Source organism: Cygnus olor, chromosome 1 (genome assembly GCF_009769625.2).
Source record: "Cygnus olor isolate bCygOlo1 chromosome 1, bCygOlo1.pri.v2, whole genome shotgun sequence".
NCBI lineage: Eukaryota > Metazoa > Chordata > Aves > Anseriformes > Anatidae > Cygnus > Cygnus olor.
In genome coordinates this window covers 90,873,128-90,898,571 of record NC_049169.1, presented here as the reverse complement: position 1 = coordinate 90,898,571, position 25,444 = coordinate 90,873,128, and the positions used below count along the sequence as shown (strand labels likewise).

The following is a 25,444-nucleotide window of genomic DNA, read 5'->3' as shown; positions in this document are numbered from 1 at the left end:
AGACAACGACGGCATTAAATCTCTCTTCTTTGTCTATGTCCTTGTCTGTGAGGTGACCATCCCCATCAAGCAGTGGACCTATGTTTTCTCTGTTCACATATTTTAAAAAGCCCTTTTTATTTTCTCCCACATACCTGGCCAGCTTCAACTCTAACTGGGCTTTGGATACACGAATTTTCTCCCTACAAAGGCGAACAGCGTCTCTGTAGACCTTCCATGTTGCCTGACCCTCCTTCCAGCAGCCATACACTTTCTTTTTGTGCCTAAGCTCCAGAAGAAGATCGCTGGTCAGCCAAGCCAGCCTCCTGCCCCGCCTGCTTGACTTCCAATATTTTGGAATTTCCTGACCCCGCGCTTTTAGGAGGCAGTGCTTAAAGATTGACCAGCACTGATGGACATCAGCGCCTTCAAAAGTCCCTCAAAAGGCCTGGGATAAGTCCCTCTGCAGCATCTCTTAGGCCTCTTGTGCATCTGGAGAACAGAAATCCTTTGGCTGATAATAATGGAAGTTTCTAAACTGACTGTTTGTACGAAATTTAGTTTCTCCTGTCCTAAAAAAGTGGTGCAGCCTTTGACTGGTAGGACAACTAGAAGCTGGCCTATCCCAGCTTTAATATGCCTCGTTAAAAATAACAAATATTTTTTTTGCATCAACTGACCACATGAAAACTTGAATGGCACTTCTGTGAGGATGGGAAAGCAAGTTTACTGAAGCATCATTGCTTGATGTCCTGTTGAGTTGTGTCCTGTCTGCGTGCTGTCCTCATCCTTGCCACTGTACCAGAATAACCCTGCCGCCTGTGCCTTCCTTAACATCTCCAACTGCTCTTCCTGATAATGGCAATACATCCAGTTCCTCTGGCTTCCAAACTCCCCAAATCTCTTCTCCTTCCTGCCTTCCTCAGTTAGCAGGTAGGCAAGAGACTGGTGTACAGCTTGGATCAGGAACTTGCTTCTGAAGCAATTCTTCCCCTCACCCTTACCCACAGTGTTTTGGGTCACTTCAGGGAGAGAGGTAGACTAACTGGATCTATTTTGCATCAAACTGAACTGAAAAAATATGGTCTATTGGCATACCTAATGAGCCCTGATAAGCATTTAGTCCATAAAATGAGACCATGGTTAGTTCCTCAAAATACACATTGTGTATACATGGGATACTCAGAACCATGTGCTTCCTTTTGCAGACACGGCACTCGCTCAGATGGACAAGGTCTGTTTTCCTTGCTCCACATATACAGGTGGTCAGACAGCTGGCTAAAACCAGCTTATAACTACCGAGCTCATCTTTGGGCCTCTCCTTCAACAAGGGAATTCTTTGGTCTCCAATCACCGCGCTGCCGGCGGTGGGGAGGCGGCCGTAACGCACCAGCGTCTATCACTGCCACTCGGATACCATGGAGAGGGCAGGTGGCAGAAGATGGTGGGTGCTGAGGGAAGATGGCAGCACAGGTGGTGGCGCCCCTTTGCTCCCAGGGCTGGGCCCGGGCAGTCTCTGTTCACGATGATGGTGGCACATAAACCCTTAAACCCTTCCTAAACCCTTCCGAGCTGGGCCCGGCGAGGCAGCAGTGCCTCCCCGTGCAGCGGGGGGTGGGCCAGCGCTGCACTCCCTTGTCAGCAAGCAGGGCTGCTTTCCTCTGCTTACTGCCTGAGTGGGCTGTAGGTTTTTTCAGCATATAAGGTTGTTGTTTCATTCCCTCAGGTTGAATATTTACCTGCTGATGACGCAACAGGAATATGAGAGGCGGCAGGCCAGGAGGAGGGGACAGCTTCTTGTACTTTCAGTTGCGGGGCAATAGTCAACCTGCAGGAAAGTTGCAAGAAGTGCTGATTACTTGAGCTGTCGGCCATGTATAGGTGTGGCTGCAGAAGAAATAGGGAAAAGATTTTCACCTTTAGAGAAGAGAGCTGTGTAATTCATTTTACTTACACATATATAAAAATCCTGCCTCCAAGAAACACCAGACTTAATTGGAACAATTAGCTGGATGCAGAAGTTTTTGGGTACTCATGAACTCAGAAGAGGTAATAAAAAATAAATTCTTATAACAACTCTCTGTCGCTCTTAGTGTATGAGCAGAGGTGGGGGGAAGGGGCACAGTTTATATCTGTGAAGTTAAAATTGCAGATCAAGTCTGCATCCTAAAGAAAACTTTGTATGGTTGTAGTGTGGGAGCCTTCTTCCTTCAGGAGTATTTCTCATCAACCAAAGCATGGGGTTAGGGTGTTAGGCATAGGGGGTGCGTTGGGAGGAGGTAGAGAACTACAACTATTTTCTACTACAGGAAATGTCTCCTGAAGATTCAGTGGGAAAATTCCAGAAAGTTAGTACCAGTATGGCTAGCACAGAGTTTTATCAATATGTGGAAGAAAAGAATTAAGAATTTTAGACATGCGGTTGTTGTGTTTGCTCGCTGGTAAAACTTGACATGCTCAGGCATTTCTAGTTTTCCTAAAGGAGTGCATTCTTGAAATGTGCAGTTATTAAGCTACCTTGAAAAGCAATTAATCAGAATCCTCTTACTAAAAAATAAATAATTTTGGTTTAACAATGCGAGGAGACTATTACTATATGCGTGTGGCTGCTGCCAAAGCAGATAAGAGAGGAAAGCGTGTTAAGTGGTGATTAATCCTATATGCCTTGATGAGTGTGCAGATAAAATGCAAAGTTCAAACGTAGTGCAAGACTATACATGTGGTTTGGTCACTGAGCCACAGACCACAAAATGAGGGGCAAATCTTTTGGCTGCATTTAAAAAGGTTGTCTCCCCTCCTTTTTCGTTGTCAGTTTGAAATGAATAAACCAACGAAGACATGAAGGGCCAGAAGATACCATCTCTTCTCCTCTGTTTACTCTCCATATGTGCTACAACTTGGGGTAGGTTTTAATTCTTTTGTTTATGAAAAAGTGATAAAGATGACAACTCTTATTCTTTTTTTGATGGGGGAATTAATTCTGACATTATTTATTAATGGTTAAGGATCAATTTGGTGGTGGTAATGCCATTTTGAGAAGTTCTGTCCTTCCTGTCAGTTGCACAATTGCGTGCTTTTGTCTGTACAACTGCTTGGCACTGCATAAGGGTCACTGATCACCCAGACCATTGCCAGCCAACTCTATGAACATACGAGTGAGGAACAAGCTGCAGCTTGAGGCTGGGGACTCCCTCACCAGGATTTGATATCAGAGGTGGTGCTTTTGGAAAAGCACAGGAAACTTAGGTGGCTAAAGCGGAGGCGTGCTGATGTGAATACATAGATGTTTAGTCAGGTTGCCCACTTAAACTGATTATAAGTTCAAAGCCCAGAGCCCTGCATTATAATAATGATTAAACTTAATGAAGTAGAGAAAAGTGCAGCTGCCACCCTTGCTGTCCCAGAGATCTCTGCTACAGAAAATCTTTGAAAGAGCGTGCTGTTGAAACACATGGTAGGAGTGTTCTACCTGTCAGAGCCAAAGAATTTTTTGGGTCAGGGATAAGGAGGGGCAGAAAAATGTTTATAAACTAGATTTAATGTAATCCACTCATTTGTACTTACACGTTTCTACAGAAAAGGAAACAGTAACAGGACTGTTTGCTAAGGATGTCATCCTTCCTTGTCCTTTTCCACCTGGTGATGATGAAGTAATTTACTGGAAGAAAGAGGACAACGATGTACACAGCTACTACTACAGGAGGGATTATCTGGAAAGCCAACATCTGGATTACAGAAACAGAACTCACCTTTTTCATGAGAATATTCCTCATGGAAATGCCTCCTTGAAACTTAGTAACCTGACCTTGACTGATGAGGGCCTTTACCTTTGCTACGTGGGAACACAACAAACTAAAACAGAAGTGGAAGTTGAGCTGCACGTGCGAGGTCAGTAAGATAACAAAAGTGCTTGGATTATGCTAGTAGAAACTGGATAACACCCACAGATTCTCTGGCATTATTTCTTACATGGTATTAAAATCCTCCAACCCAACAGAGCACCTCTTGGGCCTGTTGGTGTTCTCTTTTTCTCTGGAGAAATGTAACAAGTTAAAAAATTACAGTGCAGCATTGGTTCTGATAACCTACTGCACAGTGACTTCTAAAGGGCAGTTAGTGTACTTGAGTCATAAAACATCATATGGCTTTTTAGAATAGTATAGACCACAGCATTAACAATAAGTAATGCCATTCTTTCTTCTGAAATCAAACACATTACATTTTGTTTTCTGTTATGCTTATTCTCCCTAGTGTCATTTCAAAAGACCAATCACTTCAAGTTCGAAAGGATTTTGAAAATAATAGGACTACTATTTTTTTTTTGTTTGTTTGTTTTGTTATAATCTAGTTTCCTCATATTATGCGCTGGAATACCAAAAGAACGACACAGAAAGGATGCTGACATGCTCTGCCTTCCTTACATATCCAGCACCAAATATAACTTGGGTAAAAGGCAATATATCCATCCAAGAAACAGGTTGGGAGGAAACCAGGGATGGCATTCTCTATTCTCTTAGAAGTCACCAGAGCATTATAAACACATCTGATCCTTACTCCTGTCATATTCATCTCCCTCACGAGAAGTGGACTGCTGAATGGAGGATGCAAGGTAGGAATAAAGGGAGGCATCTTCCTGCAACATTATGGGGTGTTACAGCTGGCTTCTGAGCCCAATTAAATCCACTACACTGCAGTGGGGCAGCATAGGTATGGCATAGTGCAAGAGGCTGCATCATCATCCTCTTTGAAAATCATCTGTTACAAGCAAAAGCCAGCATAAGTCCAAGAAGTGGGGACAGGAGGGGGTAGCTCACACTTCTGTAAGTTTGCTTTACTCTCAACATTTTTTCTGTATCAGTTTCACATTTCAAGGGACGCATAATGATCAAACTTCACACTGTCAAAAAAAAAAAACGAACTTGGACAAAATACGTTGAAAGGGTTATATGAGGTAGAGCAATGTTTTTTGTTCTTGATGCGTATGTTTCTTCGTATATTCTCCACCTTTTGCCAGAGTATTTCCAGTACCATTCAATTCTTTCAACATATTTCTCTTGAAGTGCAGTATTAAGTACCCAGGTGCAGTGTGAGGGGTGCACGGGAGTGAAGAACAGCAGCACTGTTTACATTTGGGCAAACTGCAGCTGATTTTGTTATTTAATGGAAAACAAAGATATAAAGATTGTATTCTCCATTTTGTCTCAAGCAATCCCAAGCATTCTCTGGAAATTCAGTAACTGGTACTTTTCAGCCTCTCATGTGTCTTAGGAAGTATTTTTAATTGGATCAAGAGCAATGCAAGAGCAGATCCCTTATCGGATATGCACAGCTGCCTCCATCGCTCTGATTTCTCCCTGAAGTGTACCCAGTACACACTCAGCTCCTAATCCACCGCATATGCTTCTGAACAAGAGTGGTGTTTTTAATTTACGTACCTTCTGACTCTGGAAGGTTTCAGCTATGGTATCAGAGCAGCTAACAAGCACACCAGAAATGTCTGGTTTGTTAATCTGTCTTTCCAGGTCACAAGTGAAAAAGGTACATTTCATTACAGCATTGTTTAAATTCCCCTGCATCTGTCTGCTGTCTGACTGAAACATTTTAAGAATATATTGCTTTCCTGTTCCTTACATAATAGCAGCACTGGGTACCGTTTTGTTTTTTTCCTAATGGTTTTCAGCACCACACCTCTGCTTATTTGGATCCATGCACAGAAACCAAGTGTGGTTATACTATGTCACAATAACGTACTAAGTTTCCTCTCCAGCAGACTGCCAGCCACCACAGCCTCCTGTTTTTCCTTCCCTTGCAGCAGATCTCTGCAGTTAAATAGGTAGTTGTGTTATGATATTAATTTGTTCCATACTAGTATTTTATAGGATCATTAACTATTAGTTACACTTACCTGCCCTTTCTATCCCCTTCATTTTTATTTTTTTCTTTAAAGCTATTCATTAAGTGTTCAGCACAGAATGATAAAGTACTTCAGTCTACCATATTTGAAAGCTATTTCTGTCTAAATACAATCTCTTTATTAGCTTAGTTAAAACCAAAATATGTTGCAACAGGTTTGCCCTTTTGCATTAAATGCACAGGTTGCATTAAATGCACAGAATTTCATATTACTTTAGACTACACCTAGAATAGGTCAAATCAGTTTTATTAGCGAGTCCCTCAGAGACCCCCAGTTTAGGAGAGAAATATCAAAATGAAAACAAAATCAATTTTAATAAGTGTAAGCTGTTACCAATTAGATTTTTTTGAATGTATATATGATCAGTTTGCTTTTAAAAATCTTAAAATGCTTCTAGAAGAATACTGTGATGTTTGAATATGATATCAAAATAATGGAGTATGTTCTGAAACATTTGTGTTGTAGTAATTGGTGAAAAAACTAACCATCCTTCATAATATTTTCTAAAACAATTACAGAGTGTTTTGTAATTCTCTGTTTCAGACCAACTGTCAAAAGCAAAAGGAAGTAGCGTTTCCATTACTTGTGAATACAGCAGTGACACTTCACACAGAGAGGGCGTCAGTGTTGTCTGGATACTAAACAGAAATTCAGTGATCTCAGTCCTGGCCACCTTCAATGGTACATCTCACTCTTACCAGCCTCGAGTCCAGATTAACCAAAGTGACTATTCACTGTTATTGAGGGATCTTACCGCAAATGACAGTGGAGAATATCTCTGTAACATTTCATCACCTCACTACACAAAACTTACTGTGAGAACTTTGCAAGTTGGTAAGTTGCTGTTCCTTCCCTATCAGAGGGTGGGGACAAATGAGGGGAATACAGAGCCAGAGTCGTCCAGAAATCTGTGAAATATTGAAAAATATTAAGGTATATTTATTTAAAGACTTTTTTCTTTCTTCAAAGCACAGAGGGCTGTGCAGTTGAGAGCACAAAGAAACTTATGGACTCATATCCTAAACGCTGTGTTGGTAGCAAATACTGTCTTTAAAGGTAGGAGGGAGATGAAGGCATGCCCATAGAAGTGGTACAATTTTTTTTCTTTAGAAGAAACCTTGTTGAGGAGAACATGTAGTTGTTGTTTTCAAAGCTTTAATTCTACACAGCAGGCCTTTTTTACACTTGGAAATATGTATGTTTATATGTATGCCTTCCTTTTTATGTACTGTAGTAAATATCCATCTGTGAAGTCTTAGTTACAGTTATTTCATTATCTCTGGTTGCAAGCAGACTTAGGGATTAACTTCTCTATCCATTGAAAACTCTTACTTAAGGTTAAAAAAAAAAGACTCCAGCTTTTTAAAATTATAGTGCAAACAAATTACAAAGTTTTTCAAAAATAGCGTGCTGTTTGAGGGGGTGCCTCCTGAAGTCTCAGTTCATAACAAAACAAACACATTCAAGCAGTAGCAAGTAGGCATCAATTAAATGCAATCAACTAAAAGACTGAGAGAACTAATATATGGCACCTCCGTTATTTTTTTAAGAAAGAAGAAAACTTGAGACAGTCTGCAGAATGTGAACCGTAGAGGTAACATAGCAAAAATGGGAATAGAATAAGTTATAACAACTGGATATTTGTCTTCCTTTCTTTCCCCATGATAGCTTGGTTTCTGTCTGAAGCTAAGGGTGTCTGAAACTATAGGGTGTTTTAAATGGCAGCAACTATATACATGGTATATATATGTAGGAAGGGAGTTAGTGTAAAGAAAACTGTTGAGTCAGACAAACATACCTCCTTGAAGCTCTAATTCCAGCATGATCTTCCATATCCTATAAACCTCAGTTTACAACAGAGTGTAGAATTTCTCAATTTTTTTTTTTTTTTTTTAAACAAGATGCAGCAGTGGAAAGGAAACCTGAAATAGAAGAACTGTAGATAAACAAATGAGTCCTTCAAATGTGAGCGTTCTCATGTTGATGAAAGGAACTGAAACAATGCTGCCTAGAACCAGAGCCAACCTCTGCTAGATGGACTTTTATGTCCTGTGGAATCTGTTGTTACCACCCACTTCTGAAAATCGGTAGTACTGTTAATGGCACCAAGCACTGTTCCTGGAAGCAGCATTTACCCGCCTGAGAACTTAGTTGTTTATCAACAGGACTTGTATAAGAAGTTCTCAAATCAAATTTATTGACAACACAATTTTCTATCAGCACAATTAAGTAACGTAATCTGCTTTTACCTATTCACTCTTAATTCATTAAAATATCATTTTGAAATCTTTACTTATAGCATGGGTCATGTAATGACCATTGTATCAGTACCATTAACAATAAATGGAAATGTTCTCCCTTAATCATAGGTATGAGATTATAAGTAAGAGAAAAATCATAATTTTGATATACATATCGAATAACAGTGAATAATTGAATATAAAACATCACAGCTTAACATTCACTATTATTCAATAAGTTTTTGAGCTTCTGTTTAACATTTTGGAATTTGTATTTTTATAGAACATTCAGATAACACTTGGATAGTTGTGACAGCAGTGGTCGTTGTACTGGTGGTGATAGTACTGGCGGTGATAGGAGTCTATGTCTATGTCAAGGTACGTACAAACATTAGGCTATTTACTTCTGAGCATACTATTAAGCTGAATTTCAGACCTTGAATGTTTGACCAAAACAGATCTGATTTTCATGGGATAAAGGATGCAAACAAGACTGAAAAACTTAGAATAATAAATTTCAGCTTAAGTAAATTGTCCTCATTTTTTCTATATTCTGTGTCCAAAAAGCCCTCTTTAGTACATCTAGGCAATAATATTTTAGTTGTAACAATGCTAACATGCCCTTTCCTTGACCAGATTGCTCTCCTGCACTCTATAAAAAGATGAAAAAATTGGTTACCTGTCACATATACTTGCTGATAACTTGCTTTGAAAATAATCATTTTTGTAATTTTCTCTCACTTATATTTAAGATAAACAAAACCAATGAAGATCTCCAAACAATGGGCTGTACTAGTATTCATTTGGGCTCAAATTATTACTTCAGCTCTGTCCAACTTCAAAACTCAACAAAGCTCGTTTGTGTAAAGACATGCAAATTGCTTTGTTTGGGAGACTGTTGTGACCATATAGCCTCTAAACTCATCTCTCTGTACATCTGTCCTATTTACTGGTGATACCAAGTCAGAAGGACATATGGTTCTCTCCCTGATAGAATAATAGAACCAATACCTTTGAGATGAAGCTGTTTCATTTAAAGAACTTAAGCAAGATAAATGTATCTTGGGTCCTGTTGAAACCTTTAACATATAATTGGAGGAAGCAGAATAATTTAAAAATTAACACAGCTCTGTTTACATTGATGAAAACTAAATGGAAGAAACAGGAGTGCTTCTGCCCTTTTATGTATGTGTTTATTTTATTCAGCTAACGTTAAAATAGAAGATACTGACTTACCTCTAACATGAGTATGTCTTGTTCTGTTCCTACTGGAGGATTAATTTTATGCATCAGTAGTTCTCACGGATGTTTTTGTTTTAACTAGAGAGAATCAGGACTACTATAAGATACAGCGGATCAGGAATACTATAAGCACCTTGACATACCAAAAGAAAACGTGTCTCTGCAAACAAAGACTTTACTGAGAATGCTGCTGAAATACAAGCTTGAGCAGAAGAGTTCCTTCATCTTCCCTATTGAATTTCACAAAGAACTAAGTGGAAATGCAATCATCTGAACAACAGTAACAAACAAGTAAACTGACAGAAAAAACATACACAAGTCAATTGACATTTTATGTGAGGAGTCTGCATGAAGAACCAGAATGCGAGTATACTAAAAGGACAATGAAAAAGTTTTACGCGAGGCTGAGTTTTAAGTGTTGGTGGACTTTGGGTTTGTTTTTGCACTATGAGGGGAAGAGAGGGCTTTCTGTTTTGCACTTCACTGAGTATTTTAATTCCAATTCCATGACAACTCTTCCCCGTGTTTTCAGTTTTGAAGTGGAAAAGATCTAAAAGAATGCTGTTTATGAGCCAGGGGCAGTCCTTATGGGATAAGTCCCTGAGCAGCATCTCTTAGTCCTCTTGTGCAGCTGGAGAACAAAAATGCTTTCGCTGATAGTAGTGGAAGTTTCTAAACTGACCATTTGTATTAAATTTAGTTTCTGCTGTCCCCCAAAAAAATGGTGCAACCTTTGACTGGCAGGACAGCTAGAAGCAGGGCTATCCCAGCTTTTAGGGCTGTCCCCTACACAGGTTTAATCCAGAGTGCTTTAACAATCTGCACATGAAGGACGTGGGGCTGTGAAACGTGACTGGATTTGCCCTTAGGTTTGATTTCATCAGAGATCTGCCAATTAGGATTTGTTCCAACATAATGAAGTGGGTTGTTGGCAGTGTGTCATCTTTTATTGATCCCTGGGGCTCGACAAAATAGAAATACATAGAAATGAATGTAATACACTACACAGTCTCTTTGGGTTTTCACTTGATATTTATTTCTGTAAGTGCTTTTTTATTTTTTCCCGTACATCTGCTTTTGGTTATGCCTGATTATATGAAACATCTTCTCACATTTGTCAACTTGGACTGCACTTACTCCTCTTCATGAACCTGAAATGCAATTGAGAGAGATAGTATACAACTATTAAAATTAAAATTAAACTGTTACATTTAAACTATTAGAAATTAAAGTTAAACTGTTGAATTTGAACTGTTTAACAGTTTAATTAAAATGAAACTTTTAAAAACTGTTAAAGTTTTACAGGGGGGTTTAGAGTTCAAGTTCACATGTAAATGACAGAAGTTTCTGTTAACTAATGCTTCTGCTTCCTGGCATTACCAGCTTGTGTCTGAAATACACTAGCCCTAAATGGACATACCATATTGAATTTAGCCATCATTTCGAGTCTTACTTCAGCTAAGAAGACAGGCTTCTTGTCCTTATGCTAAGGTGTGTGTCATCCCTTTGATAGCAGAGGATTTCTATAGAGCCCTGTTGCAATGCATGAGCCCTGTTGCAATATATGATGTTCGCTCTGAATCACACATACTTTCAAAAGTTTCCAGGAACATGAATAGCAGTAGCAGAGAAGGTATTTTTAGGGCTACACTATTAAAAAAAAAAAAAAGTCTTTCCAATGTCTTTCTCTTACTAAAGGAGTTGTTCCCTGATTTTTGGGACAGCATTCATTGTCTGAACAAGCGTCCACTTCTCTATGACTTCTGCAGTTATGAGGCAGAAGAAGGTGCTAGGAAAATACAGGGAATAAACTACAAAGTATTTTGAACATAAATTACTTTCATGATTTACGTATTTTAGTGTCTGTGGCTTTGTGAAATTAGGAGTTTTTTTGGGGGGGGAGGGGGGAGCTGGAAAAAAATTGAAGAAAAATGTGGAAATTTTTCCTCTTAAAGCCTACAAAACTTCATGTGAGCTTTGGTTGCAGTACTGCTTCCATCATATGCAAATGCATGAGACCAGATGTTCATCTAGTTTTAACGTAGATGGTGGAGCTACAGTAATTCATTTCAACTAAAGATGATTTTATTAGTCCAATATAAAAGCAGAAATTTCCTCCCACAGAATTGTGGATAAAGTAGAGAGAAGGAAGGGATGGGATCAAGTGGTATAAAAATAACTAAATGGTTACAGAAAGGTTTCTTTTATGTTACTTGACTTTGGAGTTGTAACCCCCATTAAATTTATATGATATTAAGTATGGGAGTTTACATTACATTTGTAAATGAAATAGATAAAGCAATGACCCACCTCCTCTTTCTGTCTTTCCTACAAGTAGCAACGCCAGTATTCCTTGCTGTGGTTGCCATCAGGCAAGCATAGACAAGCAAGGGTTTGCTTTCAGTTCCAGACCACGTTCTTAGGCTCCTTTTAGTTTCATCCGTATTACTCTACTACCATTTTGATCAAGTGCAAAACACCACAAATATATTTCTAGTTACTAATTACTTCCCAGCATCCAAGTGACTAATGACTACTATTTTCATCCAGCTCTTCAATTCAAAACGATTTTTGAAAGAGCAGTCTTAAAGTATCTGGCAATCTGCTAGTGCTGTCATCCCCTGGCTTTATTACATATGTAGAAATCTACACCAGACAGAGAGAGAGAGATGGAGCTTTTAAATATCCCACATAAAAAGACAGTTTAGCAACTTCTGGATGCTGAGCGGAGAGGTTAAGTGACACCATTGAGAGAACAGAGATTTCATTTTGTATACGCATCAAATTGCTGTCCTAAAGATTTACTGTAACATTAAAATAAAGGCTTGACTGAAACTAAAAAATTTAGTAAACAACTATTTATTCTAGTCCATATTACTGTAGGAGATGCAACAGATCTTCCTGCATACATAGCATGTGCTACTGTGTATTAATGAGTCACATTTGCTCCATATAGTAGAACCATACCTTTTTCATGCCAATATCTCTTGACTTGCTCCTCAGCTTATTAACTTGAGATTCAGCTATTTCAGCCCTTTCTTCAGCATCATCCAGATCATGTTGCTGTTTTCTGTACTTTGAAAGGTACAGATTGGCTTGTGATTCCTGGTGAGAGAAAATGGTACAGCTGATTTCCTCCAGTCCACATGAAGCAAAGCCTTCCATTTCAAGCAGGACACAAGTGCTCAACACGAATAACTAACAATTCTATGGGAACCACTAGACTCTTGGAGGGATGAGGGTTTTTATTTGTTTGTTTTAAGGGTTTGATGTTTGCAGCAACACTCTTCAAGTGAACTGGGAGGCTTTCAACATGTCTCCTGAGGGACTAGCCAGAAAAAAAGGTCTTTCCTGTTCCTCCCCTTCCCTCCACCCCCTGCAAATTACACTCTAATCTTAAGATAAAATGGAATATCTTTTCTTAATGTAATCAACACAAATGCTATATACTATATATATAAATACATTTATAAGTATAGAGTTTCTATAAATACAAGTAGTAATAAACATAAATTCTGTACTTGTACTAAAAGCTTTTGCTGCTTAAAGATTGTGGTTATAGGGTAACAAATTTCTCAGAGGAAAAAAGGCCTAAATTGTCACTTACAGCTTCCTCTGCTTGGTGCTTGTAGCTCTTCACTTTTAATTGTAGCTTATCAATCAGATCCTGCATCCGGGCCAGATTCTTCTTATCTTCTTCTGACTGTACCAAAACACCATCAGTTAGGTTAATAGCGTAAAAAGGCCAAAAACATCTCCCACAGTCCACTAGTTATGGGTGGCATATATATTATTTAACAAATGTGTAGTTTAAAATATAAACAAGCCATGTTGTGATCAGCCTGTGTGTAGATGAGGAAAAATTCTGTAGGCTGAAGATTTGTGAGAGCCTGCTTGCTGAGGACTAAGAATAGCCTCCCTATTTATATATATGTAAATATGGATATATATACACACATATATACACGTATGCACACACACATGCACACACACACAGAGCTCCTTGCTTGGCAGGTGAGGACCTCTCTTGTCATTATAGAGTGTGTCATAACTGAGTGAAACAGACCAATTGGCAAGCCTAAAATATATGTAATTTGCAGGTTTTAAATTTTGTGCTGGAGGCAGGCATTTCTGGTAAAACCATCCAGGTTTAAGCTGTCACAGTCCATAAACAGAAGGACCTGCTAATTCTGTCTGCCTGTGCCACAGCACTGTCTTCTAAGAAAACAACCTCGGCATACACAAGTCAGAGTAAGACAACATGTAGGATGCTAAATAATGTCTTACATCAGATGGATGGGATTATCTTCTCAAGGATAATGTTGAAAGCAAGGGAAACAGTGCTCTGTGCTGAAGACCTTTTCAAAAGGCAAGCAGCAACAGCAGCTGTTAGTAAGCCTGCTGGAGGCTGAGACTAGACCTTGCTGCCCAGCAGTAGGTGACAGAGCACTGGTACTGGGCAGCCCTATGCAGAGTTAACTGACTCCTTCTGGCTCTTTTTAGCAACATCAGCACAGCTGTGAGACATCTGGGCTCTTTCTTCTCTTGCAGTATGAATAGTCATCTAAGCCTGCTCCATATTAATACTGTGCTAAAACTGTCCAAATCCCAGCAATAGTAAGCTTTCTAACACTGGTTACAATGAGTCAGACAAGATGATGGTAGCCCTAGGAAGATGTTCCTCCCATCCCTAAAGCTTCCTGCAACGAGAAAACTCTGGGTAATGTCCTATTTCGTCCTTCACTGAAACAAATTTAAGGCCCTGATGGGGAGAAGACATTTCTTTCCAGGGACCTAGTGGTTAATGCAGTCCTCAGTGTACCTGATAAGTCAGCTCTTTAATGCGCCTCTCAAACTTGCGGGCTCCTTTTTGGGCATCTGAATTGCGACGGAGTTCAGTCTCAAGTTCATTCTCCAGCTCACGAACCTGCAAAAAAGGAAAAACACTTGCCATTACGCTACAAATATAAAGAAGCATATAACTTAGTTCGCAGTTCAACACGTGCTCATTTTCTCAGCATCTTAATAGAGCTGAATTTCAGGAATAGATCAAAATGTAGCCTTTTCATTCTATTTTTTCCATAAATGTATTTAAGCTGTTACAACAGCCAAAGGCCCCACTCAGAACTAGATGCTCTATATACATATGCAAAAAACAAAAAAGTTTATCTGAGGGAAGCAGAGGCTTTTCCTAGTTGTAGATGTTTTGCCTTTTTTTTTTTTTTTTTTTTTTTTTTTTTTTTTAAATCAAGGGCTTGGTCATCTGCTGTGCTAGAACAGCTCACAGCAGCTGGATCTTGAAAGGGAAGGATGTGTCCAAGAGCTGCTCACCTGCATTTTGTGAAACAGAGGAAAGCATTCACAGCATCCTTTGAACTTACCAGGCACCCCAAGGGCACCCACCCACTCTTAAGTCTGTAAAGCAGCAGATAGCAGTCCATAGTTTGATCACAAACTTACCCTGGATTCCAGTTTCTGGATCTGTTTCTTGCCACCTTTCAGGGCTATTTGTTCTGCCTCATCCAATCGTTTCTGGAGATCTTTAATGGTTTGTTCCATGTTCTTCTTCATTCTCTCTAAGTGAGCACTAGTATCTTGCTCTTTTTTTAAGCTCCTCAGCCATCATTGCTGCCTGAAAAAACAACCAAACTGTACAGCACTTCTGTCATGCTGTTGAATTATGGCTCAGAAAAAAAAAAGATAGAAGATCGATGATGGATCATCCACTACTTGGTTCATTGACTATACCTAATGCTGCCAAGCATATATTGTGTATGTTTATCATTTCTGGACAGAGAGAATGCTTTTTTTCCCCCTCCATATTCTAATGCTGTGATTTAAGTCTTCGTTTGTTTGTTTTGGTATCCATGCTACACAATGTCCTCATTTATAATAGCTACTAGTAAACCTACGCCACTCACTGCAGACATTTCACCCATAACTTATTAGAAGTCTTATATTGGAATTTGGGGCTCTTGAAAGGTAGTGAATTAAAACAACTGGCAGGCGAGTTTCCCTGCACAGCCACAGACAAGAGCTGCCTGAGCAGCTGTAACAGCACAGCAATTTCTGCAGTCTGTGCTGTGATAGGAAGCTCAGTTTCAACATCTTACATATTCCCTGACCATTCTGTAAGACTGGTAACAAGGGTACCAATTAGCTCATGTCTGATTTGACATGTGTCCCTGCCTCCAAGAGCACAGATTCTTGTATCCATCACTGAACATCCATCGGAAGACAGCAATCATTGCAGTCCAGGCTGGAGCTGAATCAAGGACAATCAGTGTCTTCTCTCTGGCAGGCAGTAATAGTACTGCCAGCTGAGAAGCAGTGAAGACCGTGGTACAAGAATATCTTCATCCAGGCACTCCAGACACAACTCACAGAAACATCCAGTTCTAGATTTTACTCTGTCTGTTGGTATGATGTCATATGTCAGCCAAACTCTATGTTTCTCCAGGTCTGTGGGGAAAGAAACTATACTAGTCCAAATGTCATTTTCCTGACAGGAAGAATGCACTCACTGTCTCTTCTTGGGATCTTCATCCTCATGTTTTCCTAATAGACACCTCATTTTGGATTTGGGAATTGCACAGCAGATTCTATGCACACCTAGCAACCTGTTAGTGCTAGTTCAGTCTGAACTGGTTTAGCCTATCCAGGTATATAATTCAAAAGTGACATGACCTGAGACTTCGAGGATCAGAGGAATCTGCATTCTTGGGGAAAATAATAAAAAAAAGATCAAGCAGTATTTCCTTCCTCTTAACCTCTAGCCTGTTTACTTCTGTAGTTTCATCAGCTGCCTCCAGATAGCTGTGGAGCACTTGGGATATATCAGGTTTGTAACAGGTGCTTAGGAAATTTTGGGTTGTCCTAAGACAGCGTGGTACTGAAACAAATTGAGCAAGGAATGAGGCTACTTACATCTGTGATTGCTTTCTTGGCTTTTTCCTCTGCATTTCGGCACTCCTGGAGTGATTCCTCCACTTCGTTCTGCATCTGGGAAATGTCACCTTCCAGCTTCTTCTTCTGATTGATTAGGCTTGTGTTCTTTTATTACGTTTTCCGCAAAAGAAACAGTGGAAAATTAGGAAAAATGATTAATAGAGACATAACTTCTCTAAATACCATAGCACACTAAGGCTTAATGATATTTGCAGCCCCTGGATTACACAGAGCAATATTTAGGGAGGGAGACCCATGTATGTGGTAAGGGTTGGCCTTTACTATGTAGCTTAGCTTCAGAATGGGGAAGTATTAAAAATACTTTCAATAATGTAAATATTCAGATTTCAATTCAGATAAAATAATAAGCAAGAGGCTGAAACCGAAGAATGAATTCTTGTTCATCTTGGAAAAGTAATGATCCATAATCAGTTAGTCAATAAGGTGATTAAAACAAAGCCCCATGTCAAACTGCTGAAGTATCACAAGTGCTGAATATCATAAAATATTGCCAGCCTGTAGCTCATTTTCATTTTCTTCTGAATGTTGGTTGTTTGGTGAAGAGACAATTGGGTTTTGCAGCAAAAATGCTGGTGAATCAGGATATGTGCCTTCACAACCCTGTAAAAACTGTGGTGACCATTGTGACCAAGTCCAAAGGGTTCTCTTAACGAAGACCTGATGTGGTAGAGCATGCTTTGCTGCCGTGCACAATGCACCTAGTGTTCGCAACCAGGCATTGAAGTTTGCTTTGCTGAGTAATAACAGCACCTTGTGCAAACACTGTTGCTTGCTGTAGCGTGGTAGGGGTTGGTCTATTCTCCCACGTGCCTGGTGACAGGACGAGGGGGAATGGGCTAAAGTTGCACCAGGGGAGGTTTAGGTTGGATATTAGGAAGAACTTCTTTACTGAAAGGGTTGTTAGGCATTGGAATGGGCTGCCCAGGGAAGTGGTTGAGTCACCATCCCTGGAGGTCTTTAAGAAACGTTTAGGTGTTGAACTTAGTGATATGATTTAGTGGAGGACTTGTTAGTGTTAGGTCAGAGGTTGGACTCGGTGATCTTGGAGGTCTCTTCCAACCTAGATGATTCTGTGATTCTCCAAAGAAATGCCTCCCTATCCCAGCCACAGCCTAATGAAAGCAGGAAGCTGGATTTTTATAGCACCAACGAAAGTAATAAATAAAATTTATTCTTATCTCCCATCCTTATATTTCTGTGAACTGTTTAATGCAGTTGGTTGAGTCATCAGTTCCAGCTAACCTGAAAGTAATGAGGTGGCATTCCTGCAGAGTGACTTATGTCCTCTACCATTTTATACCTTGAAGGTGGGCAAGGAGTGTGTCTGCCTTATGACAGCAATGGATAAACAAACAGTGTCAGTGCTTAACAGGGAAGGCTGTTTAATCCAGAAAAAGCCAACCTGAGTATGAAGCAGGTTCACACGTTCAGTGGCTTCCAGCAGCTCATGCTCTGCCAGCTTCCTTGCCCGTTCAGTCTGGTCTAGCAAAGCCCTCAGCTCATCCAGCTCCGACTGGAGAAGATTGTTCCTCCTGTCAGAGACCGCCAGCTGTTCCTTCAGATCTTCATTCACATGCCCTGAGTCATCCAGCTGAACCTGAAGTTCCTATAACAAAGCAGACATGTTTTTACCAGTCCGAATGCATTTTGAGCCACTGTGCTTACATGAGAGGACCACCTCTAGAAGTTCAGTGCTTCTTTATTGGAGAAAGGCTTCCTCCAGACTGTAATCTGAATAGCTTTTGTGGTATGTGGTGCAAAGAGGGAAAAACCTGATCTGCAGTCTGTCAGAACTAGTGCTTCTGCCTGAGGCAGAACGAGCTTCATAGCATGGGAGAGATATGAGGCAGGCGATGACTTGAAAGGTCTCTTAGCAAGACTCTTTAAACAACAACAACAAAAAAATTACTTATGTTGAAGCACATTAGAAAGCTGAATATACACACACAATCTGTACTCTGGCTAACTGACTTGCTCTCCACTTTTAAAGGATTTGCAAGCTCACATGAAAAATCAGATTTTCAGTACCTCATGCTGTAACTTTCTGCCCCAACATGAAACTGTAGCCAGCAGGGGTTTTACGCCTGGATCTCATCCCACTTGTATGCAAGTCTTGGAAGAGATCCATAGTTCAGTGTTCTCTCATGTCAGAGGTGATCATTAAGCGCTTTTCCTGCATGTCCCTGAGAGTAGCTTCTCTTAATCACCATCACTGTTTTGCTGTGTGCTATGAAACCCAGCCTGGGACTGACAGCTCTCAGAGTACCTTTATTTGTGTTTGCAGGACACGTGTTGACTTTGTTGCTTCTGCAGCATGCCTGTTGGCATGGCTGAGCTGGATTTCCATTTCGTTGAGGTCCCCTTCCATCTTCTTCTTCAGCCGAATGGCCTCATTTCTGCTCCGGGCTTCAGAATCAAGGGTGGACTGCAGTGAATCTATGGCACGTTGCTGATTTCTCCTGGTTTTGGAATAATGTAGAAGGGCCATTTAGTGAATTTAGTGAATGGAATCATTTTACTCTCTGGAAAGGAACATAGAACTACCTGCAACAGTACTCACCTTCTCCAGGTGTCTTGTTGCTAGAAGCAGCAGTACATTCCTGAATGACATACATAGCATGTGTTTCCAGTGTCTCATTGCCATCTACCTGTCTGCTGTGTTTCACACTCTCAGCTAACTCCTGATCTGCAAGAACCTATAGTATTCATCTCCCTCATTTCCTTTGGCAATATTACAGCAATATTACAGATTTCCCTTAAATCTCTCATGAGCTCAAGCAAGTACAGGTTTGAACCTAGCAAGAAGCATTTCAAACTTAGCTGTCACTTACCAAGGTATTTACCAAATTGTTTGCTTGGTTGCTTTACATCTCAGCCTTATTATGAAGGCATTAAGAAACAGAATTAATCAAACTGATGGTAGGTAGCTATGTTCAAGCTAATCATTCTAGGCACCCTGTATATAGTAAATGACACTTGCAAGATACAATTTATCGCATCGTAATGTAGATGTTGAAACATACATTTCTTATACTCAGTTATGACAGGAGTATTTCAGGAATAGAAATCTGCATTATGGACATCTACAATTAGAAGAGATTGAGCGCACTGTAATTAACAGGCTGTGAAAGGCCATTTACTGTCTATTTAAGAGATGGCAAAACAAATAGAGACAGGTGCATTATTTTCCTCTAACAATCTGAACAGAGAGGCTTAAAAAAAAAAAAAACACAAAAAACCCCTGCAATTCCAGGCTCTGAGTCCAGTGATAAAGGTTTTGCCTTCCTGCAACCAGAAAGAAACTCAAAGCACAAAATACGACTCACACAGTGAATTTTTTTCTCACTGCCAGACGAGTTTTGCTGATTGCATAGGATTTCTGGGAAATCACCAAGTCAACAAGGGAAACCTTGAGGGTGTTATTGCTTGGGCAAGACACTGAACTGTACCCCACATTCCCAGGAGACACCACAGCCTGCCTGCTGAGCAGTCTAGAAGCAAAACATGCATGAGGCTGAGGCAGAAACACTAATTAGGATAGCCTGTCTGGGATCTCCGTAATCCAGACATCTGCAGGACACATCAGAAGATAGCCCCTGAAAGCACCAAAATCTTGTTTGTTTTTCTGAAGCAATTAACATGTTAATGCTTGTATCTGCTCTGGCCAAGGTGGACCTCCAGCCTCCCCTTTCCCTGGCCTTTACCCTTCTAGCAAATAATGATGTGCTTCTTGGACTAAGAACACTACAACACTAAGTGGTTCAGAGTTTCCTGAAGGACTGCATACACATTGCTAAAAATCTGGCCCAGCATCAGTGTAACTCTGCAGACTAGAGTTTGTACTGCAGGGAGGAGAGGAGCGACAAAAGACATCATCCCTCTGCCATCTAATTGCTTTCCACTTTTCCTGTTCGTCCCTTTCATCTGCAAACTCCTTCTATATCGACACTTCCTGTACCTCTGCAAGTCTCAAGGGTTACCCAAATGATGTACAGGTAACTGCAGACTCCTCACATCCTCCCACAATCAGTGTAGCCATGACTGCATGAATTAACTACGTGCAGAGGTAAAGATTGCCTTTAGCTAACACCATTTGAGCACCACTGATTTTGCCTGTGGTTCCCCTTGGGAGGCACTCATCCCAGCGGATTGGGAGGAGGCAGCAGACTAGCTAGACATGCTTGTCTCCGTGCTGTAAACATGTAGGATTTGCAGCTCATGGTTGTGTCCATGACTTTGGCTGTGCCAGTCAGCTGTTTAATGGTTGCTTTGTGATGTGTCTGATGGGCTTACGTGTACACGGGCAGAAGCTGGACTGACAGGAATATTTGAACTAAGAAAAGGTAATGTAGTAGGACTACCCTTTGGCAAATAACCAGAGCTGCCTTAGTTACTGATACCAAGTATCAGCTTTTGCTGGTGTGATTACCTGTGTTTTGTTTGGCTGGCTTGGGTCTTGAAAATATTTCTGATCTTTTGAGATTTTCCCCTTAAAAATAAGAATTAAAAAAATATTTGTCTCTGCACAGTACCTCATATTTTCCATTTCTTCATCCTTTTCTGTCAGTTTCCTTTCAAAATCAGCCTTAAGCTGAGAAAGTTCAAGCTGAAAACGAAGGGTCTTACTTTCTTCATGCTCCAAAGCTCCCTGAAACAGAAAGCACCAAGAGCTTGCAATTGCACAGATGATCCCTTCATGCTTTTCTCACTGTTCCCAGCAGCACAGTTACTTCCCTGCCCCTCTCTCTAAGCAAGGACATGAACAAAACAACACATTTATCTGCCTTCTAATGCAAACTGGCAGCTGGAAAATTGAGCAGCAAGCTCCTCAGAGTACAAGTTGTCAAACAGTCCATGGCTCACAAAAAGATATATTAGGCTTTGCCTGTATGGCTTTGATACCAACAAATGCATTCCCCTTGCACCCCAATACAGACGCTCTCTGGAAATTCATGGGCTTGTAAGTGATAAGGAAAAGCTAAAGCCAGATTGGTTTTGGAAAGTTGGAGGGATCCCCACTCCCTCCAGCTCATAAGGACCTCTCCAAATCATGGAGTGTTGAAAGCCTCACAGGTACACAATCTCGTTATGCAAAATGACTTTAAGGAAAGAAATAGCAGATACCAGCTCTGTATGAAAATACAAAACTACTCTGTCCCCTTTTTCCAATTAATATGAAAGAAGCTATGGAACAAGGCAGGTTAGTCCCAGCATCTTTGTTCTTACATCATCTCTCATGAATGGCAGTCAAAAACTGCACTGAGAGCAGCCTGTGGTTATCTAACAGGGCCTCAGACTCCCAGGTCTTGCCATTGTGACTCAGTGCTGCTCTCAAACAGGGAAGGAAAGCAGAAGGAACACCACATATTTTGGAAGTGCTCTCTGAAGGGTAAAATTGCACTGGCTTAGCTGTGTTTCCCTTAAGAGATGATGGAAACGGAATGGGGTTTCTGATGGCAAAGCTGTTTAAAATCCTTGCTAATCCCTGGCCATCGTGCAGCAGCTACAGGTCACTCAGATGCAGGTTTCATGCCAAGGAACCACCCCACATTAACAGCACACAGAAGTACCATGTCACCAGTGGTGAATGCCAGAAACCCAAACTCACAAGGGAGGGAGGAAGTCAACATTAAGCCATTGCTTTCACAATTAAAATAAGATACATCATCACTTTACTTTCATTAGCCAATAATTTCACTGAGCTTTAGGAAGGCATTCCACACAGTTCAGGAAAGTAAAGTATGCCCCTGAGAGCCCCCAAGAACCGGATGTATTCTTTGGTGTGAGAAAATCTCAGTGACAGAGCATGTAATCACTCTTCACATCTCAAAGCTGTGGAAGCAAGATGTGCTATTTCCTCTGCTCTTATCACCAGACCTGCTTGTTTGGCTGTGAAATCCCTGCAAACTGTAAAGCATCCTGTAACAGACAAAAGAAGTTGCACAATATTTGAGGTATTAACAGACCCCTGTCACCGCAAGATGTTCACTTTAGCATATGCTATGCAGAGAACAATTGAAATGAAATGCAGCCCTCACTAACAATCCCATGCTGTGTTGCTTCTAGCCAGTAACACCTACACCCCTTCCTAGCTCTGCAATGCACCAAACTTCCAAAAAACCTGACAACCTGCCTTTCTAAGTGAATCACCAGGATTTCCAGTCGGCCTGTTCCATGTTGTTGGTTTGTTTCTGGAAACTGGGATGGGGTGTCCCTCTTGGGTACATGCATACTTGTCACTACATAAACGAACACAGTGATTTTAAGTGTCTCTATCAAACTCCTGTGGGAAACAAAGATTTTCTAGATGGCCTGTTTTTGTCTCATTTCTGAGCCTGGTACCACTTTTTTTTTTTTTTTTTTTTTTTTTTATTTAAGCAGTCTGCAGTATCTAACACACTATCTAAGACATTAGAGTATTTCAAGTCATCAGGTTTGTTTTCTTATGCTCAAAGACAGGAAGTGGTGAATTTGCTGATTGAAATCTAGACACTAGAAATATCTGATAAAATATTGTAAAGCCATGATTCCCAGCAATTTCTGTTTCCTGAAAGACTGGAATATACCATACTAGATTTTCAGAACATGGGCAGAGGATTTCAGAGCTTTCTGAAAGAAAAGGAAAAACAAACACACAAAAACCTACAAGACACCTCCTTTGACATGGCCTCCATTTCATGATCTTAGAGGTGAAATCTCCAAAAGTCACCAGTCACTCTTGAAAACGATGGCTAGGAAGCCCAGGGGAGCTGGGTGCAGGGAAGTTCCACTTGCTATCAACACATTCAGTGTTGCTGACAGAATCAAAAAGGAAGGAGATTCATGACAAAGACATCCTTTCCTCTTCCTTTGAGCTCTCTTTCCTTACCTCTGCTTCTTCCAGAGCCAGCTGAACTTCTGACTTTTCTTGTTCAACCTGTTTCTTGATTTTTTCTATTTCGTGAAGGCTCTTGTTTCCTTCACTAATCTGGTTGGTCAGATCAGAAATCTCCTCTGAAACAAGAAAAGGTCGGAGGCATTTATTGTCAGTCTGAGTGTCCCAGACATAATGCAAGTCAGGGAGTGAGAATACAGGATCTGTGCCTCAGACTATTACTTCAAAGGCTCATCTGTACATCAGACAGCTTGTGTTCAGCTTACTTTTACAGCAGCTGTTTTTACCCGATGTACTTGAAGGCGCAAACTTTCTCATAAATGCTTTTTGAAGTGGTTTAGCTCTTATCTGTGATTGGCAGGTGAGCAACATCGTGCCCTGCTTTAGGAGCTATCTAGGCTTCATTTGTTGCACCTTTGCTATCTTTCTCATTCCTGCGGCTGGCACCTCTGCCAGTGGTGGTCTCACTTCCCCTGCCCCTCACACTGATGGGAGTGACAAGAAAAGCACTGGGGACAATTAGAAATTTTCTTCCAGTGATGTGAATTTCTCCAATGGTTTAACAAGTGTGGATTCTACTATCAGTAAAAAGCTAAATAGACTTTTAAGAGCATTCCTTCTTTCCAACAAGGATTACTGTTTTAAACAAAACTGTAGGCAACATTAGATTACACAGATCTAATCAGTCCTCTGGCCATAACATTTTCTGTGCTTAACCCCCTCATTTCCAACATCAGTCAGTATCTTTAAACACACGTGAAAGCAATTCCCAAGGACATAAGAAATGCCTTTCCCTACAACTGTCCTCCCTGCTGTGGCACTCACACCAGGCATGGGGCCTGAATGAAACCTACCTTGGAGATTCTTGTTTTCCCGTTTCAGTGTCTCCAGGTGGTCCAGTGTCTCTTCATAGGCATTCTTCAGCTTGAAGAGCTCAGTGCTGAGGCTACGGGCCTCCTTCTGGGAAGCCTCCAGCTCAGCCTGTGACTCTTCGTACTTCTGCTTCCAGTCATTGATGATCTTGTCGAACCCACGCTGCTTCTTGTCCAGGGTGGCAGCTGCTGAATTGGCCTTTTCCAGGTCAATCATCATGTCTTCCAGCTCATTCTGCAGCCTGTGCTTTGTCTTTTCCAGAGAAGAGCACTTGGCATTGGCAGCCTCAATTGCTTCCTCAGCTTCTTGCAGGCGAGCAGCAAGTTTCTTCCTGCCAGGTGGGGAGAGACAGTAAAATGACTGAGCAACCACTGCCATGCTATCCAGAAAAACTGATGCCAAAGCAGCATCTCAATAATTCAGTTTCCAAAAGGGAAATGCAAGGAAAAATAAATAGAAATCAAGCCTCTAGAGAGAAGGGTAGAGAGAGGTGAAGAATAGCTTAAATTGTGAATGCTGACAAGTGGCAGATAATTTTGTGCATGTGTGTGTATGTGTGTGAATGTTTGAAATTGAACTTTTCACCTCTCAAACAGAAGCCTGTCATTATTTGCTAGCTGTAACCAGTATGGACTGATTGTAAATTTTGATAAAACCTGGTCTAAGTGAAAGTTTCACATACTGAATTCTCTGATTAAAAGGCATAACCACTGATAAGGAATCAGTTCATGCCTTGGGGCTTTTGTTCATAGACTAGAGTAGGAAAACAGGGTTTGGTAGTCACAACAGGAGGAAGAGGTCCTGGAAATAAAGGAAAGGTCCCCAAAAGAATAAAATGAAGATGCTAGATGGAGAAAATGTAGTGGAAGTGGGGGAAGATCCTGCAGATTGGAGACATGCAGATGCTACAGTCCTCCCAGCTGAGGGGGAGATGAAACCTATAGTGCCCACTTACTTGGCATCTTCCAGCTCCTCAGTTCTCTGTATGGCATCAGTCTCATACTTTGTTCTCCACTGTGCCACTTCTGCATTTCCCTTGGAGAGAGCCCGCTGCAGCTCCGCCTTGGCTTCTTGCTCCTCCTCATACTGCTCCCGCAAGAGATCACAGTCATGCCTGGCCGCTTGCAGGGCATGAGCCAGGGCATTTTTGGACTGCAGAAATAGAAAGGTCAAAGCATTGGACGGGTACCTACTGAAAAACCCAAACAAACATACTCTAGAAATTCAAATGGAGACAGAAATATGTTTCTTTTTGCCTCTGGCCTTGACAGTACTGATCAAGTCAAGTCAAGAAGTACTTGAGGTCATCCCTACTGGTGACATGCTGTGCAAACTATCAAAACTGAGGATACC

At 40.8% G+C, this 25,444-nt stretch overlaps 2 protein-coding genes across 3 annotated transcripts in view; one reads left to right on the top strand and one right to left on the bottom strand.

The window, feature by feature from the left end:
* Positions 1 to 1,615: 1,615 nt before the first annotated feature.
* HHLA2 (HERV-H LTR-associating 2) lies at positions 1,616 to 10,804 on the top strand. Of its 2 annotated transcripts, XM_040569034.1 has the most exons (7): positions 1,616 to 2,028; positions 2,792 to 2,881; positions 3,556 to 3,867; positions 4,328 to 4,588; positions 6,437 to 6,727; positions 8,417 to 8,511; positions 9,458 to 10,804. In XM_040569034.1, exons 2-7 carry the CDS (start codon positions 2,818 to 2,820, stop codon positions 9,476 to 9,478), a joined length of 1,044 nt encoding a protein of 347 aa, XP_040424968.1. In that variant the 5' UTR covers positions 1,616 to 2,028; positions 2,792 to 2,817; the 3' UTR covers positions 9,479 to 10,804. The 2 variants fall into 2 exon arrangements, with proteins under 2 accessions (XP_040424968.1, XP_040424978.1); XM_040569044.1 differs by lacking the exon at positions 4,328 to 4,588.
* MYH15 (myosin heavy chain 15) overlaps positions 10,396 to 25,444 on the bottom strand; it is a 46,870-nt gene continuing 31,821 nt past the window's right edge. Inside the window, 13 exon segments of the mRNA XM_040569058.1 lie at positions 10,396 to 10,526; positions 12,343 to 12,480; positions 12,983 to 13,078; positions 14,198 to 14,302; positions 14,836 to 14,985; positions 14,987 to 15,007; positions 16,303 to 16,428; positions 17,747 to 17,950; positions 18,611 to 18,803; positions 20,877 to 20,992; positions 23,213 to 23,337; positions 24,073 to 24,422; positions 25,047 to 25,243. Of these exon segments, the coding sequence (XP_040424992.1) occupies positions 10,509 to 10,526; positions 12,343 to 12,480; positions 12,983 to 13,078; positions 14,198 to 14,302; positions 14,836 to 14,985; positions 14,987 to 15,007; positions 16,303 to 16,428; positions 17,747 to 17,950; positions 18,611 to 18,803; positions 20,877 to 20,992; positions 23,213 to 23,337; positions 24,073 to 24,422; positions 25,047 to 25,243 (1,839 nt within the window). The 3' untranslated portion in view covers positions 10,396 to 10,508.